The sequence below is a fragment of the Enoplosus armatus genome, chromosome 14, assembly GCF_043641665.1.
Source record: "Enoplosus armatus isolate fEnoArm2 chromosome 14, fEnoArm2.hap1, whole genome shotgun sequence".
Lineage (NCBI taxonomy): Eukaryota > Metazoa > Chordata > Actinopteri > Centrarchiformes > Enoplosidae > Enoplosus > Enoplosus armatus.
The window spans coordinates 13724600-13744310 of NC_092193.1; the positions used below are offsets into that span (position 1 = coordinate 13724600).

General features: G+C 43.9%; 1 protein-coding gene across 2 annotated transcripts; it reads right to left on the reverse strand.

Moving 5' to 3' along the window:
* Window positions 1-983: 983 nt before the first annotated feature.
* pax3a (paired box 3a) lies at window positions 984-17886 on the reverse strand. Of its 2 annotated transcripts, none has more exons than XM_070919611.1 (9): window positions 17802-17886; window positions 16995-17230; window positions 16437-16566; window positions 15984-16130; window positions 6814-7013; window positions 6071-6236; window positions 5685-5905; window positions 2136-2399; window positions 984-1001 (listed from the first exon to the last, which is right to left on the reverse strand). In XM_070919611.1, the coding sequence occupies exons 1-9, from the start codon at window positions 17884-17886 to the stop codon at window positions 984-986; spliced, it is 1467 nt and encodes a 488-aa protein (XP_070775712.1). The 2 variants fall into 2 exon arrangements, with proteins under 2 accessions (XP_070775712.1, XP_070775711.1); XM_070919610.1 differs by having other exon boundaries at window positions 5685-5908.
* Window positions 17887-19711: the final 1825 nt, after the last annotated feature.

Genomic DNA, 19711 nt, shown 5'->3' on the forward strand with positions numbered 1-19711 from the left:
GAAAATTATACAAAAAGAAAGAAATCATGTATAATGAACATTGTGTAAGACTTGCACTTAAGAGCGCTTAACACAAGACGTACAGAAGAGACATAACACTTGAACAACACTAAATAAATAAGAAATGGAACTAATGTTTGCAAAGTTCCCGGTGAAAACTAATTTAACACATGCAGAGAAAAAAAAATTAACTGTCAAACTGAATAATGTATTCACTGGCAGAGAATTTTTTGGCTTCATGACATCACGACTACGTTTGCTATTTTTCATCACTTGATGATTTCCCCTGATTGATCAATGCACACAACCCAAAACGAATGACATTAAAAAGAGAGAGCATGTTTTTTGAGGGTATAATCAGGGGCATTTGATCCGTGTTCATTTACATCACATGAGGTATGAATGTATTGCACTTTCTTTGGGTTGCAGTGGTTCCTCTATGACTCTGACTCCGTCTCGATTCATTCCTTTCTGCTGGTTTTCCCGGTGTAGTCATAATTTCATCTCCAATGTCTTACACAAGAATCACATCAATGTACAGTAAATATTATTTTCCTAAGACATTGTGATGACTGCCTCAACTCGCATCTCTGCCACTTATTACAAAAATCAAATAGAGAATCTTGAATGTGTTTACTCCCCTCTCCCCACCCCTCTTCTTTTCCTCTTTAAGCATGGACGACGAACTTGGTCCTTGGAGCATGACGTGACGCACAAGCAAAGCGACTGCCAGGTAACAGGAGAGGCTACGCCTTTGGTCCTAATTATTCCAACCCCCTCCATCGCCATCGCTACACCTCCTTCTCAATTGGTTCCCTTGTTGGAGGAGAAAACCTCAAACCACTTCACCCACCCAACCTCTCTCTCTCTCTCTCTTGCTGTCCTCTGGGCTGGGGAGGTTTGGCAAAGGCAGCGGGTGGGGGTGTTCTCTGGCGATGAATGTCTGGCCCGGGAAGCCTCCTGTTCAGGCCATGTTGCGGGCTTCATATAATGAAAGGCACCTGAGGAGAACAGGGAGAGGCAGAAAGAGGGTTAAAGAGATTCTTTGCATTTTATTCACTTTTAACTGCTTCAATCCTGCGATGGTCAACACAGCAAAAAAGTGTGAAATGGGAAGTTAAATGAGAGGTGAAGGACAGTGAAAAGGTGTTTAAGAGCACATGAGAGCAGGTGAGAGTGGAAACTGGGGTCCGAGGTTAAATGATAAAACTCAAAAAACAGGTGAAGAGCTTTGGGAATCTCCTTAGACATTCTTTGAACCTGATGTGGGCGGTAAAAACTAGCCTGAGACTGAGCCTTAGCCTGGATCTCTGGCTCTGCTCCACTGATCAATAACAACTCTAAATCTGACCTCCAGTGGGACACATGGTTCTAATCCTGGCCTGCCAAGGGCCATAATCGCCCCCTGTTAAAGAGCCCCTTACCCTCCTTTTATACACACACACACACACACACACACACACACACATACATACATGCCTGTGCTCACATATACCCATAGACACACACACATTTCACCAAACCCCCAAAAGCTACATGTGAGTCTCTCCCAGGACTGGCTAAATTAATGACATCAAGATGTTGCCACTGATGGGCCAGTCAACATGTGGTAGTGTACCTCAGATCAGCCCTAACAACACACACACACTCCCCCTCCCTCCTGTCAAACACGCTTTGGGAAGTGGCTCCTTTCATTTAGGGCGGCTATCCTTGTTACACAGGGGTCATTACATGGCTAGGTGAGCTACACTGAGGTTTTGATGGGCAAGCTCATCATACGAGGTCATGAAAGGACAGGGAGTGAAAATGTGTGTGTTGGGATAAGACCCGGACATGCCTCTACATCGGGCCACGTGGATAGCCCGATGATGGTAATGTAAACTGAGGTAACCCGGCCACTAGCGCGCTCTAACATACATGTAATTTCAGCACAGCGCTGGGTGATTTGAGAAGCTCGCTCATCAGAGGGGTCTTTGCGCAATTAACGTGGGTTGTGAGTTAGAAGATATAAACTAAATCGCATAGCCAGAGCAAGGGTTATAGAAGGACATAACCTCTAATCAATTATAGATAATTGAATGGAAATATAGAAGTCTCTAAACACCCATAAATCCGTATGAAAACACTTGGCATACCTTGCTCTGACTGTACTGTCCATACTGGTAGGATGGATGGTGGTCCATGGCGTAGGCTGGGGAGGTGTAGGAAGGTGGGCAGTAAGACTGGGTGCTAGGCAGGGTGGGCATACTGGTCAGGCCTGGTAGAGCCTCCAGTCGCTGGGAACCATGACAGCTGGCGGCCATGCCACCGTTAGGCTCCAGGCCTCCGGTCAGTGGGGAGAGGGCGAAGTCACTCTGGGCCTGATGTGGCACTCCACCTGGGTTCAATAGGCCCATTACCTGAGGGGAGAAATGGAGGAAAACTGGGTGGTTAGACACAAGGCCAAGAGATGTTCTAGTTGCACCCTGACAATCAAAATAAAATATATCACAAAGTATTGGGTATAGCATTGCTAACACTTTACTTTAAGTCTCCACTAAGTGTCACCAGTAAAGTTTAAAAATGAAATATACAATTTAGTCACTCAAAAAATGTTTTTAACAAAAATCTGACATTACACCATTCAATCAACAAGTGTCGGCCCTCTCCTTGTTCACTGTCAGAAAAGCATTATCACTGGCTTCCATAACATAAAAATAATATTTAAACGATGCATTTGTGAGTATGTGATGTGTTTTAAGGTGAGTTCACACACATCTGTATGTGTGCGCTGATGTATTAGGCCTCTTCGGAGCAATGCACTCTCTCTTATTCTGTCTTTTCCTCCCTCACTTTCTCTTGATGCCCTAAAGTCACCGTGTCCTTGTGAGGCCAGGGTGAAGAGGCCAAAGGGTACGTGGGAACGAGGAGTAGGGTGTGTTTGTGTATGTGTGTGAGAGCTACCTCTCCTATGTGTGGAAGTGTGTATTTAACAGTCTGCGTGTGTGTGTGTGTGTAATATAAGTTTTTTTTGCTCTGATGTCAGGGGTGTAGGGGTATCGGTGATACATCGTGAACAGCTGCACACAGGTTTGCGTGAGAAGCAAAGTCATGAAAACGTCTAAAAAGTGAAGTTAAAGACAGAACAAGAGTTACAGAAAAAAAAGAGTTACAGTCCGTGTAGGAGAAAATCGAGCTCAAGCAGAGCACAAAACCAAACACACTGAAAATAACCTCGAAAAAAAGAAAAAAGGTGAAGAAGTAACGCTGAGCGATGTAAAAACAAGGGCTTTCCCAACTGATAGCCAGCTGGCACACACACACGCACATACTGAGGCAACCTTAGGTGTCTTTAATGTATGTAATTTACTGTTGGTCTGTCAGAGTGATCTGACCTCACACATCATTGCGGCCTACCACCAAACCATTATTTTTCTGACTGCTAAGGCTGTGTGATATACTGTAAAATACAAACGTCATAAAAGTCCATAAAAAAGGTGTGTTTATAAATTTACGGTGATTCCAGAAAATTCAATTCAGACACCCATAAATGTTTAAGTTGCTTAAATGTTAAATGTGTCCTTTCCTTAAAGCGTAAGAAGAAGAAACATTGCTAATAAATATAAAACTTTCTGGTGGCTTCATGAAAAATGAATCCTGGTTTTTCAGTGGTGTTTAGCCGTATCACACATGCTGTATACTCCAGCGCATGTGTGTGTGAGTACATGCTCGTGTCAGATGGTGTGTGTGTCTATCCCCACGCTCATGCGTTCGTGCACTCTCTGTCTGCAACTGAAACGGCAGCAGTTCCCGATGGCGTGTCTGTTTTGAGGTTGTTCCGGGGATTAGGTCTCAGGGGGGTGCAAATCCCGGCCGCTCGCTTCCTTGGTGAGAAAGGGTTCCTTTGGTATGCACCAGATCAGCAGTGAGACGCCAGAGATCACCGCACCACAGGGAAACCACTGGCCTGACTGAAGCTCCGAATACAGAGCTAACTGCTCAGACAAGAATATCACCTATCTAAAGTAAACCTTATCCATATCAAAACTCTGCGGCTCTCTAATGTGACCATATCTGGAGCTAACTGAACCTCTGAATCTTCTGATGGATACAGAATAGTGGAGTAGAGTAGCTTTTATAAACAGATTTGGAGTTCAGATAACCAGATAATTCCAGGGAGGATTGAACACGAAACAGACTGAGCTATGTAGCTACTCGAGAAAATTGAAGCTATAAAGTTTGCTAAGTGCAGAGAGGTCTTCGTGTATTAACTATCAATGTCATAGAATTTAATCAATTCTCATTTCCTCCCTCTTATTAAGTTAAAATCAGGAAATTAATTCTATCCTCATCTGAAATGGAGAAAACTGTGTTGCCATATACATTCAAACAGCTGCAATGAATACATGAATTAAAACAAATTAGCCAACAAAGTGAGTCATTTGCATAAATTACACACTTTGTTACAAGGGGATAGATTACTTCATTCCAATCAATTAAGACACTGGAACATTCTCTGATTGCAATTCCAGACTGAGAAAACATTCCAGGCACGCCGTCGTCCCAACGCAAGACGAGGTGTCCATTCTGTACGGATTGAGGTTAATGCTGAAACCATCCATGAGGCCACAGCACCTTTGGCCTCTTTATTGGAGTTAGAGTCACTCTGTGACCCTGTGGCTGTGTGAACTCATACCACAGCCGTGCGCTCAGTTACAGGAAGGCTTCAACAAAGTCATTAACTGAAGTACAAATTAGGAGTTAGCTCAGTTGGCTACAACCATCAACCACTGACGCTCGCGGTTTGCCTCATGTCATCTTTACTCTCCCCTGTCTTTTTATACCTTTATCTGTCCAATAAAAATAATAATGTTTTAAAAGTAAATGTGTCGTGTTCAACAACAAATTCTAGTCCATAAATAGAGCTCATATATCAAAGCAGTCAATTATACCTTCAGCCACAATTGTGCCACCTACCAATCTCTGACGGTGCACCCTGGCAGCCACAACAAAGATCTTTGTTTTTTCAATATATATACATCCTCAGGCATTCACATAGAAACAAACCTGCCTGAGGCTGTTTTTTATCTGTGCCTGACAGGACTCTGAGATTCTCTCTCATGGGAATTAGTACCCAGCATGCATTGCATGTGGACCGGCCACCCTTTGTGGCGGTTAAAAGCTCGTTTTCCGCCTGTTAGTCCATCTTCTGGGCTGGTAGGGAGCCACTGATGGACACTGATGACTGTGTAATCGACCATAATTGTCTTTTCAGTTTTGATTTGTGTCATCATCCGACATCCATACATCCTTCCTCATGTCTGGTCCTTTTTCCCTCCCCAAAGACTGACGTTTGCCACATTTTAAATTCATCAAACAACCCATCAGAATAAACAAAAATGAATGCTACCGTGTTTCTTAGCCTAACAAGGTTTTCATCAATGTCACTGCAATGACACCTCCAGGGTCACACACGGAGGTGTGTGTGTGTGTGTTTGTGTGTATCATTATCCCTACATATGGTGTGTTTCATGAACGCCATGAAGTCCTATTGGGGTCCTGTTCCCTGGTATGATAACATATGTGGGTGTGTTTGTTTAAGACAAAATGTATGTGTGTATGTACATGCATGCAGATATTCAAAGGTGTGTGTGTTTCTGCAAGTATTTCTTTGTAGTATTTTAAGAATGGACATAGAGACGAACCTGTGGCGAGAGGCTGTTGCTGATGGTGGGGTTGACAGTGTTGGCGTGTCCTGACGGGGCCACAAAGCTGTCTGAGTATCCTGAGAAGCCGTGACGTCCGGAGGACAGGCAGTACGCAGAGCTTCCATCCTGGGAGCCTGCTGACGAGCTGAGCCCACTCTGGTGCACGGAGGTGGGGGGCAGAGGCTGCGGTCGGTGGACTGTACTGGGCTGCTCGGATGCTGCTGGGAAAAAAACATTCTACTTAAAATCCCATTTTGGTTTAATCAAGAATAACTTTCCTGCTGTTATAAGATAATTCAAGATTCTGTGTCATCAAATTTGCAAAAGCATTACTCAATTCTGACATTTTGAAGCATAAATTTGGTGTGTCCAGCTGAACCCACCTTGAGCTAAAGAAGTAGGAGTGTAGGGGCTGTCGGACAGCTGATAGGGCTGCAGGCCTGACATAGCTGATGGGGGGAAACCACCGGGGATGAGGTGATTAAACGCCATCAGTTGACTGGCTCCTGCTTGCTTCCTCCACCGGGCTCTTCTGTTGCTGAACCACACCTGAGAGAACAGATACAAGAGTGTTACGTTATACGTATATAGTCTGTATTTGTGAGCGTGCTTGGTGCTCGTGAATGTGTGTGTGTGCAAGGCCTCTCTGATCCATTACAGGGAGCTGAACTGATAGAGATCTTAACATCTGGAGTGCGCAGTGAAACCACAGACATTACATCTTTGTGTGCTACTGCAAGTCACTGGGTTCAGAGCGAAATGCCAGAGGGCTGTTACAGCTGTTAAAGCCTATATCAGCACACTATCTAAATCAAGCATCTATTTTGGGATCTTTACATAGTCCTTTTTTTGCAGAATCTGACAAAAATAGGAATCTGTCTTCATACACAGCGGGTGCAGTGTATGCGCTGTGTCTGGGTCTGAATATGTGGAGAAGGGGGTCAGACATGGGGGGCGGGGGGGGGGGTTACATGTCCAATGGCTGCGAGGAATGTGTGGCAACATCCCAAGGCTATTTAACGCCCACATGACACATATCCATGACAGGCCGACACATTGCTCTGCTGTCAAGACTGGGTCTCCCGGACTTGTGAGGTTGAAGAGTGCGTCCGTTCACGTGTCTAACCTGAACTCGAGCCTCCGTCAGTTTGGCCCGCTGAGCCAGCTCCTCCCGTGTGTAGATGTCGGGGTAGTGTGTGCGTTCGAAGGCCCTCTCCAGCTCCTCCAGCTGCTCCGCTGTGAAGGTGGTCCGACTGCGACGCTGCTTCCTCTTCAGAGGCAGGCCTGGCTCTGAGTCCACGTCGGAGCCCTCATCCGAGTGACTGGCTAGAATTGCAAAACAAACAGACCGTTACTTCGACATTCAGAGGAGTCGGACTGATGCAGAATGAAACTCTGGGGTAAATACTAAGCTGGGATACAATAGAAGGATCCAAGACAATAGATTATGCTGAGTACAACACATGGTACAGAGCAACTTTAGATTGTGTCCTCCTGCTCCCTTAAACTCCTCAGTGGTTCCTGAGGGGATCAAAAGCCAGAAGCTGCTTGAACACGGATTAAAGAGGACTAGATCCCTCCAGGGCATCTATTCCCTGAGACACTGTGTCTCTCCCAGTCTTAGCCATGCTGTGCGCTATGCCGATAGGGTCCCATAGTGAAGAGTAGGCAGCCTTTTGCAGGTGCTTCTTAATCTGTTTGTTCAGTTGAGGGCAGGAGAGAGCGACTGGGTAACTGGGAGACAGCTATTGGGATCTAATTCAGCAGAAGAAGGGAATCAATGAAGGCTTGAGACTAGAGACAGAGGACTATTGCTGCATTTCGGGGGGGAGGTTACCCATCTATTAAATAATGATTAGGCTCCACAAACTAGCGTGACAGCCTTCCATTGTCCGCCATTACATGTCTGCAATCCCCCCATCTCTTTCTCAGTCATACGCACAAGCATGCATCTGCTGCGTCTCGGCTATGGGCTTTCACTCAATGAACGCAGTCCATGACAATGTGTCAAACACAGATGGACACAAGACAGAAAGAGCTGGAATCCACTCCCAAATCTACCCCAGAGGGACCTCTTAAACCTCATGAGGAGGGTTCACTGCACCTTTTCGACGCTCAGACTGTGCAGCAAGCACCTCAGCTGAGAAAGAAGAAATAAGAGACTCCAAAGCAGAGAGACAGGTGGAGGCGACAGAAAGGCTTCAGCAGCGGACTGAAGCTTGCATGTTTCCCCAGACTGCTCATTCTCCCCCTGCCCTCCAGATTTAAAGCTTTAATTAAAAAGTGCCAAGTCAGACATGGAGGGGGAGCTGCAGGGATCTCCCCTTGCCTCTGGAGCCTCCAGAGCCAAGCAGGAAATGGTTGTACCGGTTGCCAGTGTGTGCCTGACCAGGCATTACACTCGGATTTGCTCCCTGGGAATGCTGCTGTGCTCCGGACCGCCGGCACACAAGATTCTGATGCTGAGAAGAGCTCTTTATTACATTTGAACCGAGGGCGCCACGCTGGCATAAAGGCTCAGAGAGGATTGGCTGGATGCTTAGATACTCCTGGAACATGCACTATGAGTTTGGGATGTGGTTTGTTTTGGTAAGGATGTGGCCTGAGACCAGTTGGAGCAAATTTTATAATACAACAGGCGTGAGGAGAAGGCCACACAGCATGAAAACAAAACTTGATACTCGTCCTATAAACACATTTCTAAACATCAATATTGTTGGGATTAGTAGTCCATTAGTCCATTAATCAGCACATAAACAACACTAAAGGAGAAGACTACAAGAAAACAGCAAGCTAAGTAACATACAATGTCATTACCATTTTAATGACGGAGGAACAGAGAAAGAAAGAAAAAGACAGAGAACCAATGACGACGCAGAAACGAAAAGATTCCTGAGGGAGGGAAGGAGAGCTCATAAAACTCCTCAGAGGAGAAAGCTCCCCATTGGCACTGTAACTCATGTTAACTGCAGGGTGGGGGTGGATCTCTCCTCCTTTGCCCCCTTTATTTCTGTCTTTCCCTCTCTTTTTTTTCCCCTCCCTGTTTTTATTATTAGTAACTACAGAGAAAACACTCCGTCACAGACTCTCCCTTAATGGCATATGACAGTGTTGCTTTTGTCATCCTCTAGCTTGCACTTTCTCTTTTGCTCTCTTCCTCTCTCACTCTCTGTCTTTTTTTTTTTTTTTTTTTGGAAGTGATGTGGCCAAGCCTTTGTATCTGAGCAGGGAAAAGCCTGTGGCAGGGCTCTATTGGACCGATTACCACGCTCCATCTGTAGGAGCCATCAGGGACGCCCGGGCCTGCATTCAGGGGCCTGTCACCTGCCCAGCAGGGAAGTGGGGTGGGGGCTGTAGGGTGAGATGGGGGCTGTAGGGCCAGGGGCTGAGTGGGGGAATGAAGGGTGGGAGGGAGAAGGGGGGGCACAAAGGGGTCCAGAGAAGGGCCACTGGGGGCTGTGGAGGGGCACAGCAGGGGAGCACCCCTTCATCCCCTCCCTCCACGGCCTGAGGGGCACAGCGCTGGGGGATGGGGGAGTTGAAGAAGTTGACATGGAGAGGAGATGGGAGGCTGAAGGCACCTGAAGAAGATGCTGGAGAAGGGGTGTGGGGTGCCAAGCTAAGGAGAATGGGGGTGCTGGTCATTCTTAAAAGTGGACTTGTCCCTTCCATCCCATCCATTCACTTCACTTCTCTCTTTTCTCTGTGCTCACCCGTTGCCGTGTCCACATCTTTGACATTTTCAAACAACGCCACCGCGGATCGATTTTAAGGCACGCTGATGCAGAAGCAGACTCAGGGAGGGTTGTTCCCACACATTCCCCACAACAAACGGGCAGAAGAGGATACTAAACACACAAAGGGAGGCCTCGACCTCCTTACTTAAACACCCAAATCAAATTTTACGCTGCAGCTAAAGCACCAGGGAGCTGAAAATACTCCATAGCCGCTCACAGTTTGGCTGTGGCTCCGACAAGAGTCTTAATAGAAAGATAGATTATTATCCCTCAAGCGGAAATTGGGGCTGCTGCAGAATCATCCATAAAACAGACGTTTCAAAACAAAGTAAGATGTAGGTTAATAAACTCATAAAAAGCTTAGATAGTAGAATGGATGCTGAATCATTTATTTAAAGTAGGTTTGCAGGGTAGTATTTAGCACAGTTTAGCAGAGTGGAGTATTCAACAAGTGAATTCAACAGGTTCCTTTCCCTGATCAGAGACTCTTAAATAAAATTAAACAAGTGCATTTACAGGTGTGTTTGTGAGCACACACACACTCAAACACCAGCAGGAAAAGGACAGCGCTACAGGCCGACCGCTCAAAGTAAACAGAACCATTTATCGATCAAGAGGGGAGACTGACAGGCAGGGAAGATAAACTCCAGAGGGTCACAGATGTGAACTTTGGGGAACGTCCAGTTCCATTAGCTTCACCTGCAGCAGCAGTGCCTCTAACAGGCCAAAAGAAAAAACCAAGTGAGGACTCCAACTGCGAGAATAAAGACTGCTCTTGTTTACCGCATAGTCTACATCGGCCAGGGCTCGCTTTGCCAAGCATTCATCCCCCTCCCATCCGTTCAAGAGATGTTAATATGAAGAGACATGCACAGGCGCACACATCCATGTATGTGCACACATGTGAATTGAAATTTAAACGCATTGCTTGAAATGGCAAAAAAATGAATGAAGTGGAAAGAATGACAGAAAGTGCGAGAGGGATTCAAGATAGATATTAAAAGGAAGGGAAAGAAGCAAGAAATCTGGAGACGCGAAAAACAGAGGAAGAATGAAGGGTAGGGAGAGGGATGAAGAGCCTTAGTGAGAAAGAGAAAGAGAAGCAGAGCATATGGGGCAGTTTATAGCCTTGCCTTGGTAGGGGCTGGCTAGCCCTTCCTCCAGGGGTTGTTAATAGAGAAGGTAATTGAGCTGGTGACATGTGTTTGCAACACAAAACAAAGGGCAGAAGAGACAAATGAACTAGTTATTTGCCCAGGGAAGTAGATCTGGCCCTTTCAGGCCACAGAACATAGTGCGAGTGGGCCACTGAATAAAATAGTGGCATGCCACATAGAGCCAGAGCGAGCAGATGCACTGGGGGAAAAGAATAGTTAACTGACAGCTTATGGGCTCAGCTGGGGTTAACAGTTAAGGGAAAAACGGGAGTGAGTAGGCTGCTCACTTGACTTGCTAAAGAGCCCCCAGGAACCCGCAGCTGCCTGGGAAAAGGGGGGGGCAGATCGAGAGAGAAAGAGAGAGGGAGATGATGATGTGATAGACGGAAAAAAAATGAGTGGATAAGCGCAGGAGGTTGGCACTTAACGGACAAAGAAATAGCCGGCGATATGACTTTGAAAGATGTATCTCTGTCTAATATTGGTGGAGTGACAAAAAGCCACAAATGGCCCTTCATGGCCATTATGTGTGCCCAGTGTGCGGTGGTTATTATTTAGTTCCACTGTGGTGCAGTTAGGTGACAGTTTCACGGTGGCACTTCCACCCTCAGGGCAGGGACAAAGCAACGGCACAGAAACCACGCAGGGACAAAGCAACAGGCCAGTCTGCCGCACGTTCCAGTCAAACGGATACTAACCAGCAGAGATACACCTCGGCCTCGTTTGGGCCAGACGGACAACCAAACCAATCGGTTACCAATGCCTCCAAATACCAGCAAAACCTGTACTTGAATTCACACAACAGATCGAAGTCTGTGCACCTTAAAGCAAAGGTTATTTAATCAACACTGATTCACCGATCTGATATTAGGGAGCCGGTCAGTTGTCATCTTTTCCCAAACATTATTGTAACCTCTTTTTCCAGGGGCCTGATAGTTTTAACAGTCAAGTGACCCTAGCTTAGCCCCTGACCTTTTCACAGCTACCGCGCAGCGCTGCAGAGAAGACGGCCTCAGCACTGACCCCGCAACAAAACCTCACTCAACAGAGAGAGAAGCAATCATCACATTCCACAATTTCTTTTTTTTCTACCCTACAAACACTCATTAATGTGTGTATTTCTTTTGGTTTTATGAGCTTTAAGTGTACATTTTTAAACTTCTATTGTTGCTTTAATGCCTGTCTTTGGACAAAAGTAGGAAATAAATGCTGTAACTTAAAACTTTTTTTTTTTTAAATCTTACATTCTAAATTTCTGTTCTTTTTTTAGTGGATTTCTTTGTTCAGAGAGGGGAAAAAAAGACATTAATCAAAACAGAAACAGAGTTGTGCTGGCGTGTCCATAATGTGCAATGTGCTGGACGAAACAGCTCCACAAAAACTGAGGCTAAACAAAGTTAAGTGATTGACAACGCTGTCTGGCTTTACTCAATTAACTATCCCATTGTGTTCCTCTTTGCAGAGTCCCCTCGCCCCCGACCCTTTTCTCTTCACACTCCTTTATCCTCCCCATCACAGAGTTTTGCTTGGCTAATACTTCCAAGGAAATAGAGAGTTCTTTTTCTACTGGGGCTCCTCTCCTTGACCTTCCATTGCTCATTGCTTCTCTTTCAGTCACTTCACAGTGTCTCTGGGGTTAGTGGGGAGAATGCGGAGAGTACATCAGCGCCGAGGGGCCGGCTCAGGGCAGGACCCCGGCCCATTACTTCAAAGTTGGCCTGCATTCATTAATTGTCCTTTGAATTAATATTGGAGGATCACAATGTGGGTGCCAACAGAGAAAGAGGCTTTAATGAAGCATAGAGTCTGCATTCAATTGCAGATCAACCAGTGTGGATTTTTTCTTTCTTTTTTTAAGAAAGAGGGAGCCTTGAGAATCATGCCAGAACAACAACCTAAAAGTGTTGAGTATTTTTATTTGAGAACAGGGTAATCTATCTATCTATCTATCTATCTATCTATCTATCTATCTATCTATCTATCTATCTATCTATCAAGGGCAGAAATATATTGGGAATTTTGGTTTGTTTTTCCCCAGCAGTCCACTGGGCTAAACTAGCATTATAAGCAGTATTAACACAGGAAAACATAGAGTGAGGCCCACATATAAATTTCTCCATTATCCAGCCCTGAGAGGAAAATGGAAATGTGGCTGTAGCAGACATTCCTCTGGTTGCATTGAGGCCTTCTGTCTCCTGCGACTAGCAGACACGGTCTCTCCTCTAAACCTCCAATCTTTAACTCATTCACTGGGGAAATGCACGGACCCCTGACAAAGACGCAAGTTCTAGAAATTCAACATGTATCTGCCTGTTTACAGCTGCGGGTTATCGCCATGCTGCTCAGGTTCCTTTTGCTCCCTGTGTGCGAGAGAAATGTATCTGTTTATATTCTTTGACGTCTCATGAGAATGTAAGTTTTGAACTTTGGAAATTGGATTAGATGACTCGGATGTGGCAGCTGCACATGCTACCGTCATTGTTTCCCCTTTGACAGCTTTTGAGCTGAATGTGTACTTCAAAACATGTTTTAACCGCTTTAAAATATGGTAAACACTCAAACACAAATATGATCTTTCTGCTCTCCTTACTCTCGAAATTTCCCTCACTCTAAATCCATGCCAAAGTCACAGGGAGCCGGTAACCCAGTTTATTTACACAAACAAAGTCCTACTCAGCTCCTTTGACAAAAGCAGCTAAATCTTTCATGTTTTGTCAGCACTTGATTCCTCCTGTCCCTCTGGCTATTTGCCTGCCTCCGGACAATAGAGGCAGGAGAATGGCAGCAGATTGTTGGAATTCACCTCAATGAAACCAATTATTACATGTTGACTGCGTTCACCATGGCAGATTTGAAAGAACTGGGCTCATTCAATTTGGCACTGCAGGATTCCCTTTAAAGAAAAGTTATCCCTTTGACTGTTTGTATTTCTGAGCTTTCTTTTTCTTCTTCGTCTTTCTCCCTCTCACCCCCACTGCCATAAATGGATCCTGCGAGAGTGGCTACTCCTCTTTCATGACTTTGGTTACTTTAATTAGTTAAATGAGGCTAAAGCGCTAACAGTAATAAATAGAGGAAAGGATGCTATCAATTAATTCAGCGCCACTCACGGCAAAAACAAATTCTTGGCACATTATTCAATCTTCCAATTAAAATGAATTACCAGAGATACACTGAGATGAATATACTCCTGCTTTATGGGCAAATATGATAAATAGAAGAAACAACTCTTTCAAACACATCTCAAGCTGCAGCTCAGCCACGCATGTTGTTTAGACCCTGCACACTGGAGCAACTTCTACCTCCATAACTGTAAACAACTTCAGCATCAGATTCATCCTCAGCAAACATCCTTTTCCCACAATGTAGCCACTTGCTAATGCCATGCAGACCTGGGGCTGCCCGGTATACTTTATCCCACAAACCTTAGCAATCCTTTTCCCAGACAAATAAATCTAAATGAGTCAGCTTTGATCTTAGCACTTAAGGAAAGCGAACAATAGCAGTGGAGGAGAAAGGGGCAGAGAGCAACAGGCCTCTCTCCACCACAACAATAGCCTCTGCAAACACCTACTTAATCAATATTTGGCCAGAAGACACTCTCTCAGTCCCCAAACCACCCTTTTCACATTCTAATGAAGAGCTATAAAAGAGAAAAACAACAACTACTTCCACAAAGAGACACAAGAATGAAATAGTGCTGTTCTGTATATCAATGGGGGAAAGTGCCTCAGAGCTGTTTGCATGTAGGATGTCACCTATTTGATGTAAAATAGCTAATGTTATTTGTTTTCTTTCAAAAGAAATGCATGTATGAATTAAAGAGACATCAAAATGTGTATTTTTCCTCATCACACGTTATCATGTTATCAGTATCAAACACACTCCTCAAAGTTTAGCGTATTAAACAAAAGTTTAAAGAGGATCATATATGAAGCAAGAATGCATCCTAATGTATTGATTCATCTGATTGTTTCCTATTTGAATCTGCCTGACATCATTATTATTATTATTATTATTATTATTATTATTATTTTGCAGGAAAACGTTTTATGGAAGTGTCTGGCCTGGGTGAGGGAGAGGGAAGTGCCCACAGATATTGCATGAATGTGTGCGCCCTAGGCGGAAAGGAAAGGGGCGGACTTTGTTTCTGAGATGAAAGTGGAGAGAAATAAAAGGTTTGGATTTAATCTAGTGGAGAGAAGGGTTTCCCTGCGCTCACTGGCTGAAGGCGTCACGCTCACTGCGCAAAGACTGTTGACAAAAGCTCCGTGCGCACAAGTAACGGCACCGTTCAGTTTCGATTACGCAAGACGCCTGACGTGAATTTAACACATTTCAGGCAACAACAACAACAACCAAAAAAATCACGAGCTTTTTGCCAGCTGCCAAATGCCTTAACTTAAATTTCATTTTATTTTTCTGGCCGTGCGATAAAATGGAACAATAAAACCAAACCCAAACAAACCAACCACAGTGAATAAAAGGAATACATCTGCGCGCCATTGCCAAAACACTACCACTGTTTCTAGAAGTCTAGTCATCAATAATTAACTATAGACTGCTTTATGTCTCCAACAGCAACCTCTCTTTTTGTGGCAACACTCCTCAGACCCCAACAGGTCGTAAATCAACAGGTGTTAGCCTAAAGTCCTAAAGTTCCTTCTTTTTTTTTCCTCCTGTCTTTTTTTCCCTGAGCGACAAACTGTAAACAGAAGGAATTGGCACTTTTTTGAGCAGTCTATAAACCAGGTCGCACTGGGCCTATTGGTGTCCCTGAATAATTCATCGCTCATTGCGGGTTCATAATGTCTTCTCCCGGCCTTTTGTCAGCGCAGTTTCTTCTCCCTTTCTTTCCCTATTTTGAAAGGCCCTGGCGTCTTTTTGTACACCACTGAGCCGCTCACTGGAGTTTGGCTTTTGTGCTCGTCAAACTGAGGTGTGAGTCTCAATGGACTCTCCCTGCTTTGTCCCCTGAAGTTCATCCTCAAGTGTCCGATTGTGTGTAAAAAAAAAAATAAATAAAAAAAAAGTCTCTCAGGCTTGGAAGTTAGACAAATGTTTGATTATCCACTTTAAAAAAAAAAAATCTGCGCATTAATTAAATGTCAGAAGCCTAAACGCACGCGCAAGCACCTGAAACTCTAATGTATTTAACTTTCCTGCAGAGCAACTAAAAACACTCGGCATGATCATTCCTCTATGATCAATTCCATATCTATGAACACAATATAATTAATATTAGTGCACTGCCACATTTGTTATTAATAATAAAACGTTTTCTGTCCAAGTTGATGCCGATAATAAAGATCAACCATTCAAAACCAGAGAAGATTTTCTTGTCGTTCGTTTAGTTTGCAACATGATTTGGATCGTAAAGTAAATCATAATGCTGCACTTACATCGGTCTCCCAGAATGCCGTCGATGCTGTGTTTCGTCCGTGATTCGTTTTCCTCCATCTCTCTCTTCACCACCTCATCGTCCTCCTCTTCATCATCACCACCAATTCCGCCGAACTTAGACCGCATGACGCGACTGATGGCGCTCACTTAGAAGAAAAAAAACAGGATAAATATTTAAATATGATAAATACATCTGGACAAATAGAAGTTAGACGAAAACGTTACATAAAAAAAAAAGATGCCCTCTATGCTTCTGCAAAGCAAATCTGAAAACACGTTTACGCCAACACGTGATTGCTGATGTTCACAAATCTCCAAATAGGCAATCATTTTCATTTTGTCTGATTGATATGATGTATGAACGTTTTTATAATGAAATATGAGACAATTCTTTTCACATCCTTCCTGGTATTTTTCTTATTCACACTGCAGGTCCAGAAACTGCCGCCCACCTGAGGGAACGTTGTTCCTGTCGCAGATCCCATCTTTCAGTAATTTGTCCCTGATCTCCCAGCTGAACATGCCCGGGTTTTCTCTCTTGTACTCCTCGATTTTCTTGTCCACCTCTGGAGAAGCGGTTTGCTTTGGTGGGAGGAAGGAGAGAAGAAGAAGAAGTTGGTCACTTTTCAGATTCGAGGCCTAGATTATCAGGCGAGACTGAGAGGTGTCGTTATCTGTTGAACTGAAGAGTTTGGAGGGTTAAAATCGTGACACAGTAATTCAAAAGACTATTTAGCGTAGAGGAGGACCTTAAAGTCAAACGTACTCAAGATGTAATAAACCTCCGAAATTCAGTTAACTCTGTTTTGTTTTTAATAACCCACAGGTTATTTAGCCTCTGTGTGTTCACAGCCAAACTGTTTTTTGTTTTTTTGTTTTTTATTAAATTGTCCTATAGAATAAAAACTCACCGTTATGGAATTTAAATCATCGACTCTGCTAAATCTCATATCATTTGGTTGTCGCTTCCTCCACATCTCCGTTGTATGTGAATGCACCGTGTCTCTCACCTTTGGCTTGCTGCCTCCGATGGCCCCCGGCCTGATGGAGCCGGTCTCCTGGTACCGGCAGAGGATTTTGGAGACGCAGCCGTGGGACACCCGCAGCTGGCGGGAGATGACACACGGCCGGACACCGTGATGGGCCATCTCCACGATTTTATGGCGGATGTGGTTGGGGAGAGGCCTGCCGTTTATGAAGACACCACCGAGCTGGTTGACCCGACCCTGTCCTAACGGAGTGGAGACTGTACAGCAGGACGCGGGGTTCAGTTAGTCGAGTACTCTAAAACCTGCAAACTAAACAATGTGTCTTGTCTTTGTTTTATATATTTAATAAACGAGTTCGTTTTTAGTGATGAGAAACAGGATATCACCCACGAGCGGTTACTTTTAAAGAGTAATAAAAATATGAAAAACCTAAAAGACTTGACTGCACAGCAAATGTGTCTAAATAAACTCGTTGTTCATCTTAAAGACTTTATGTTCAGCCGAAAACACAAGAAGAACATTCCTGCTGGTGGCGTGAGAAATAAGTAATAATAATAACACTTATTATTACTATTATTATTATTTTTATTATTATTATTATTATTATTAGATCAAATTAAAATTAAAAGAGCACATCGTCTTGCCACTGAAATGTAAACTTAACCCGGGATAGTTTTTCTTTTGACTTTTAAAACTAACCAAGCCAATACAACAAGACTAAATGAGTCGTTATTAATAAGATTTTTTACAGGTTTAAGGCATTTAAAAAGTTTTCTAAAAGTTGACTTTTCTCCAGCGTGTGAGCAGCAACTGGTGGCAGCCTCTTACCTTCCAGAGAGTATCCTCCCCGCGGGAAGTTCTGGTGAGGAGTCGGTCTCATCATTCTCGGTAAACCTCCTGCGAGCGCCGTCATGATCCCTGACTTTCTGTCAGGTAACAGTCTAAATCAAGTTGCCCCTTTGCGTGCCGCTTTTAATCCCACCAAACACCCTTTTGTTTGTAGGAATAGTTCGCCCTCTCTACAGGAGCGGCGCAGCCTGCCTGTCCTCGTGTAACAGGTTGCCTCGGCAGGACAGAAGCTGGACCCCTCAGAGGAGCTGTTGTTGACGGCTATCCAGAGGCCGATGTGCGCTGAGTTTAAATCAAAGTGCAGGTTTGCTAACAGTCCTGCGAGGATTGAGAGGATGGATGGAAGTCAAACATTTTATCTGTGGTCGCTGTCCCCTCTGACTCCGCGCTGCGTCTCCTGATTGGCCAAAGACCCGGACGTTCAGGGGCTGGGGGAGCTCTGTGATTGGACAGCCGGAGCTCCCCTTCTGTCTGGATTGACCTCACGAGGTCAGCTCTCCGTGTCACAAGCTTCTGCTACTGCGCATGAAACTTTTCACCAAGTGCGCAACTTTTAATAATACCCACTAAATAAATGTATGATCACCTGCCTCTGCTGAAATATGTATTATGCTCCTGACCGGTGAGAAGTCGGGACACTGCGGAGCTTTTAGTAGAAGAAAGTTTAATGATTAGATCAGTAAATAGATTTGCGCATGTTGATTATACAAAGTACCAAAACTTAGAAAATACTATGTTAGAAAATATAAAAAACACAGACTTATTTCATTGAGAGCTTGTGAATAAATAAGTTGAAATACAAATGTTCTTATACAACATTTATACATTGATGAAGTACACACACACACAAATGTAATATTTCCCTTACTGAAACGTTCTTGTTAATGAAATAATTATTAGAGCCTATTGGTATTACTAGTGGTAGTTGTTATAGTTGTTGTTGTTTTTATTAGCCTACGTGGGTTTTTCTTTAATTATTAGCCTACTATTATAAACCTGTACTTTAAAAGTTAAATTAAATTTAAAAATAACCTTTTTTTTTCTCATCGAGTTAGACTAAACAAAATGATCAACGGTCAGGATTTTACACGAGTGGAGATTTCATTGCAGAGCAGAGAGGAGGAGATGTACATGTACATGTGGTGCTTCCCAGGTGTTTTAGTTGCTCGATTTCACAGAATTATGAAACTGGACAAAAAACTGCAACAGGTGAGAATATCACAAATATATATCAATGAATTTTAACTGTATCATAGAATAAAGGATGACATCGTGAAATTCTTCTCGTGTTATTATTAGTATCATTATTAATAATGTTAACTACTAAATTATTGTCATTAATCATCATGATCATCGCGTCTATTCCCCATTTGTTGTTATTGTAATATTAGAAGTAAAAGTGGAGCAATGAGTCACCATGCTGTGAATGAGGCTGTGGTGTAAAAAGCTTTATGGTGTGTCACTTTGTAAATGCTCCACGAATGGCATGGCATACAGGATGCTGTGATTTGTATTAGATTGTCTTTATACTATAAACCTGAAAAGCAAATGTTCGCAGTAAAAACCTCTCAGAGTTTTCTTTAATCACTAAACACATGGACGGAAACATCTCAGCGCAAAGGAGAATCTCGTCAGGAAGATTTTCGCGCAACACAATGGAGGTCAGGAGACAAATATGGCGTGGATGCGGGGCGATTCTCAGCGTGGAGAGGAGGATCTATACTTTTTTTTTTTTCCACGAGTCCCACCACACTGCACGGAAAAGCTCCGCGCCGTCATCTCATAGTTGCATGACATTTAACAATAGGTGCTGCGTGGTTGAGCCACACGGCGGTGTAACACATCCGTGCAAATGGTCGATTATAGACACAGAACCACATGAGGGATCA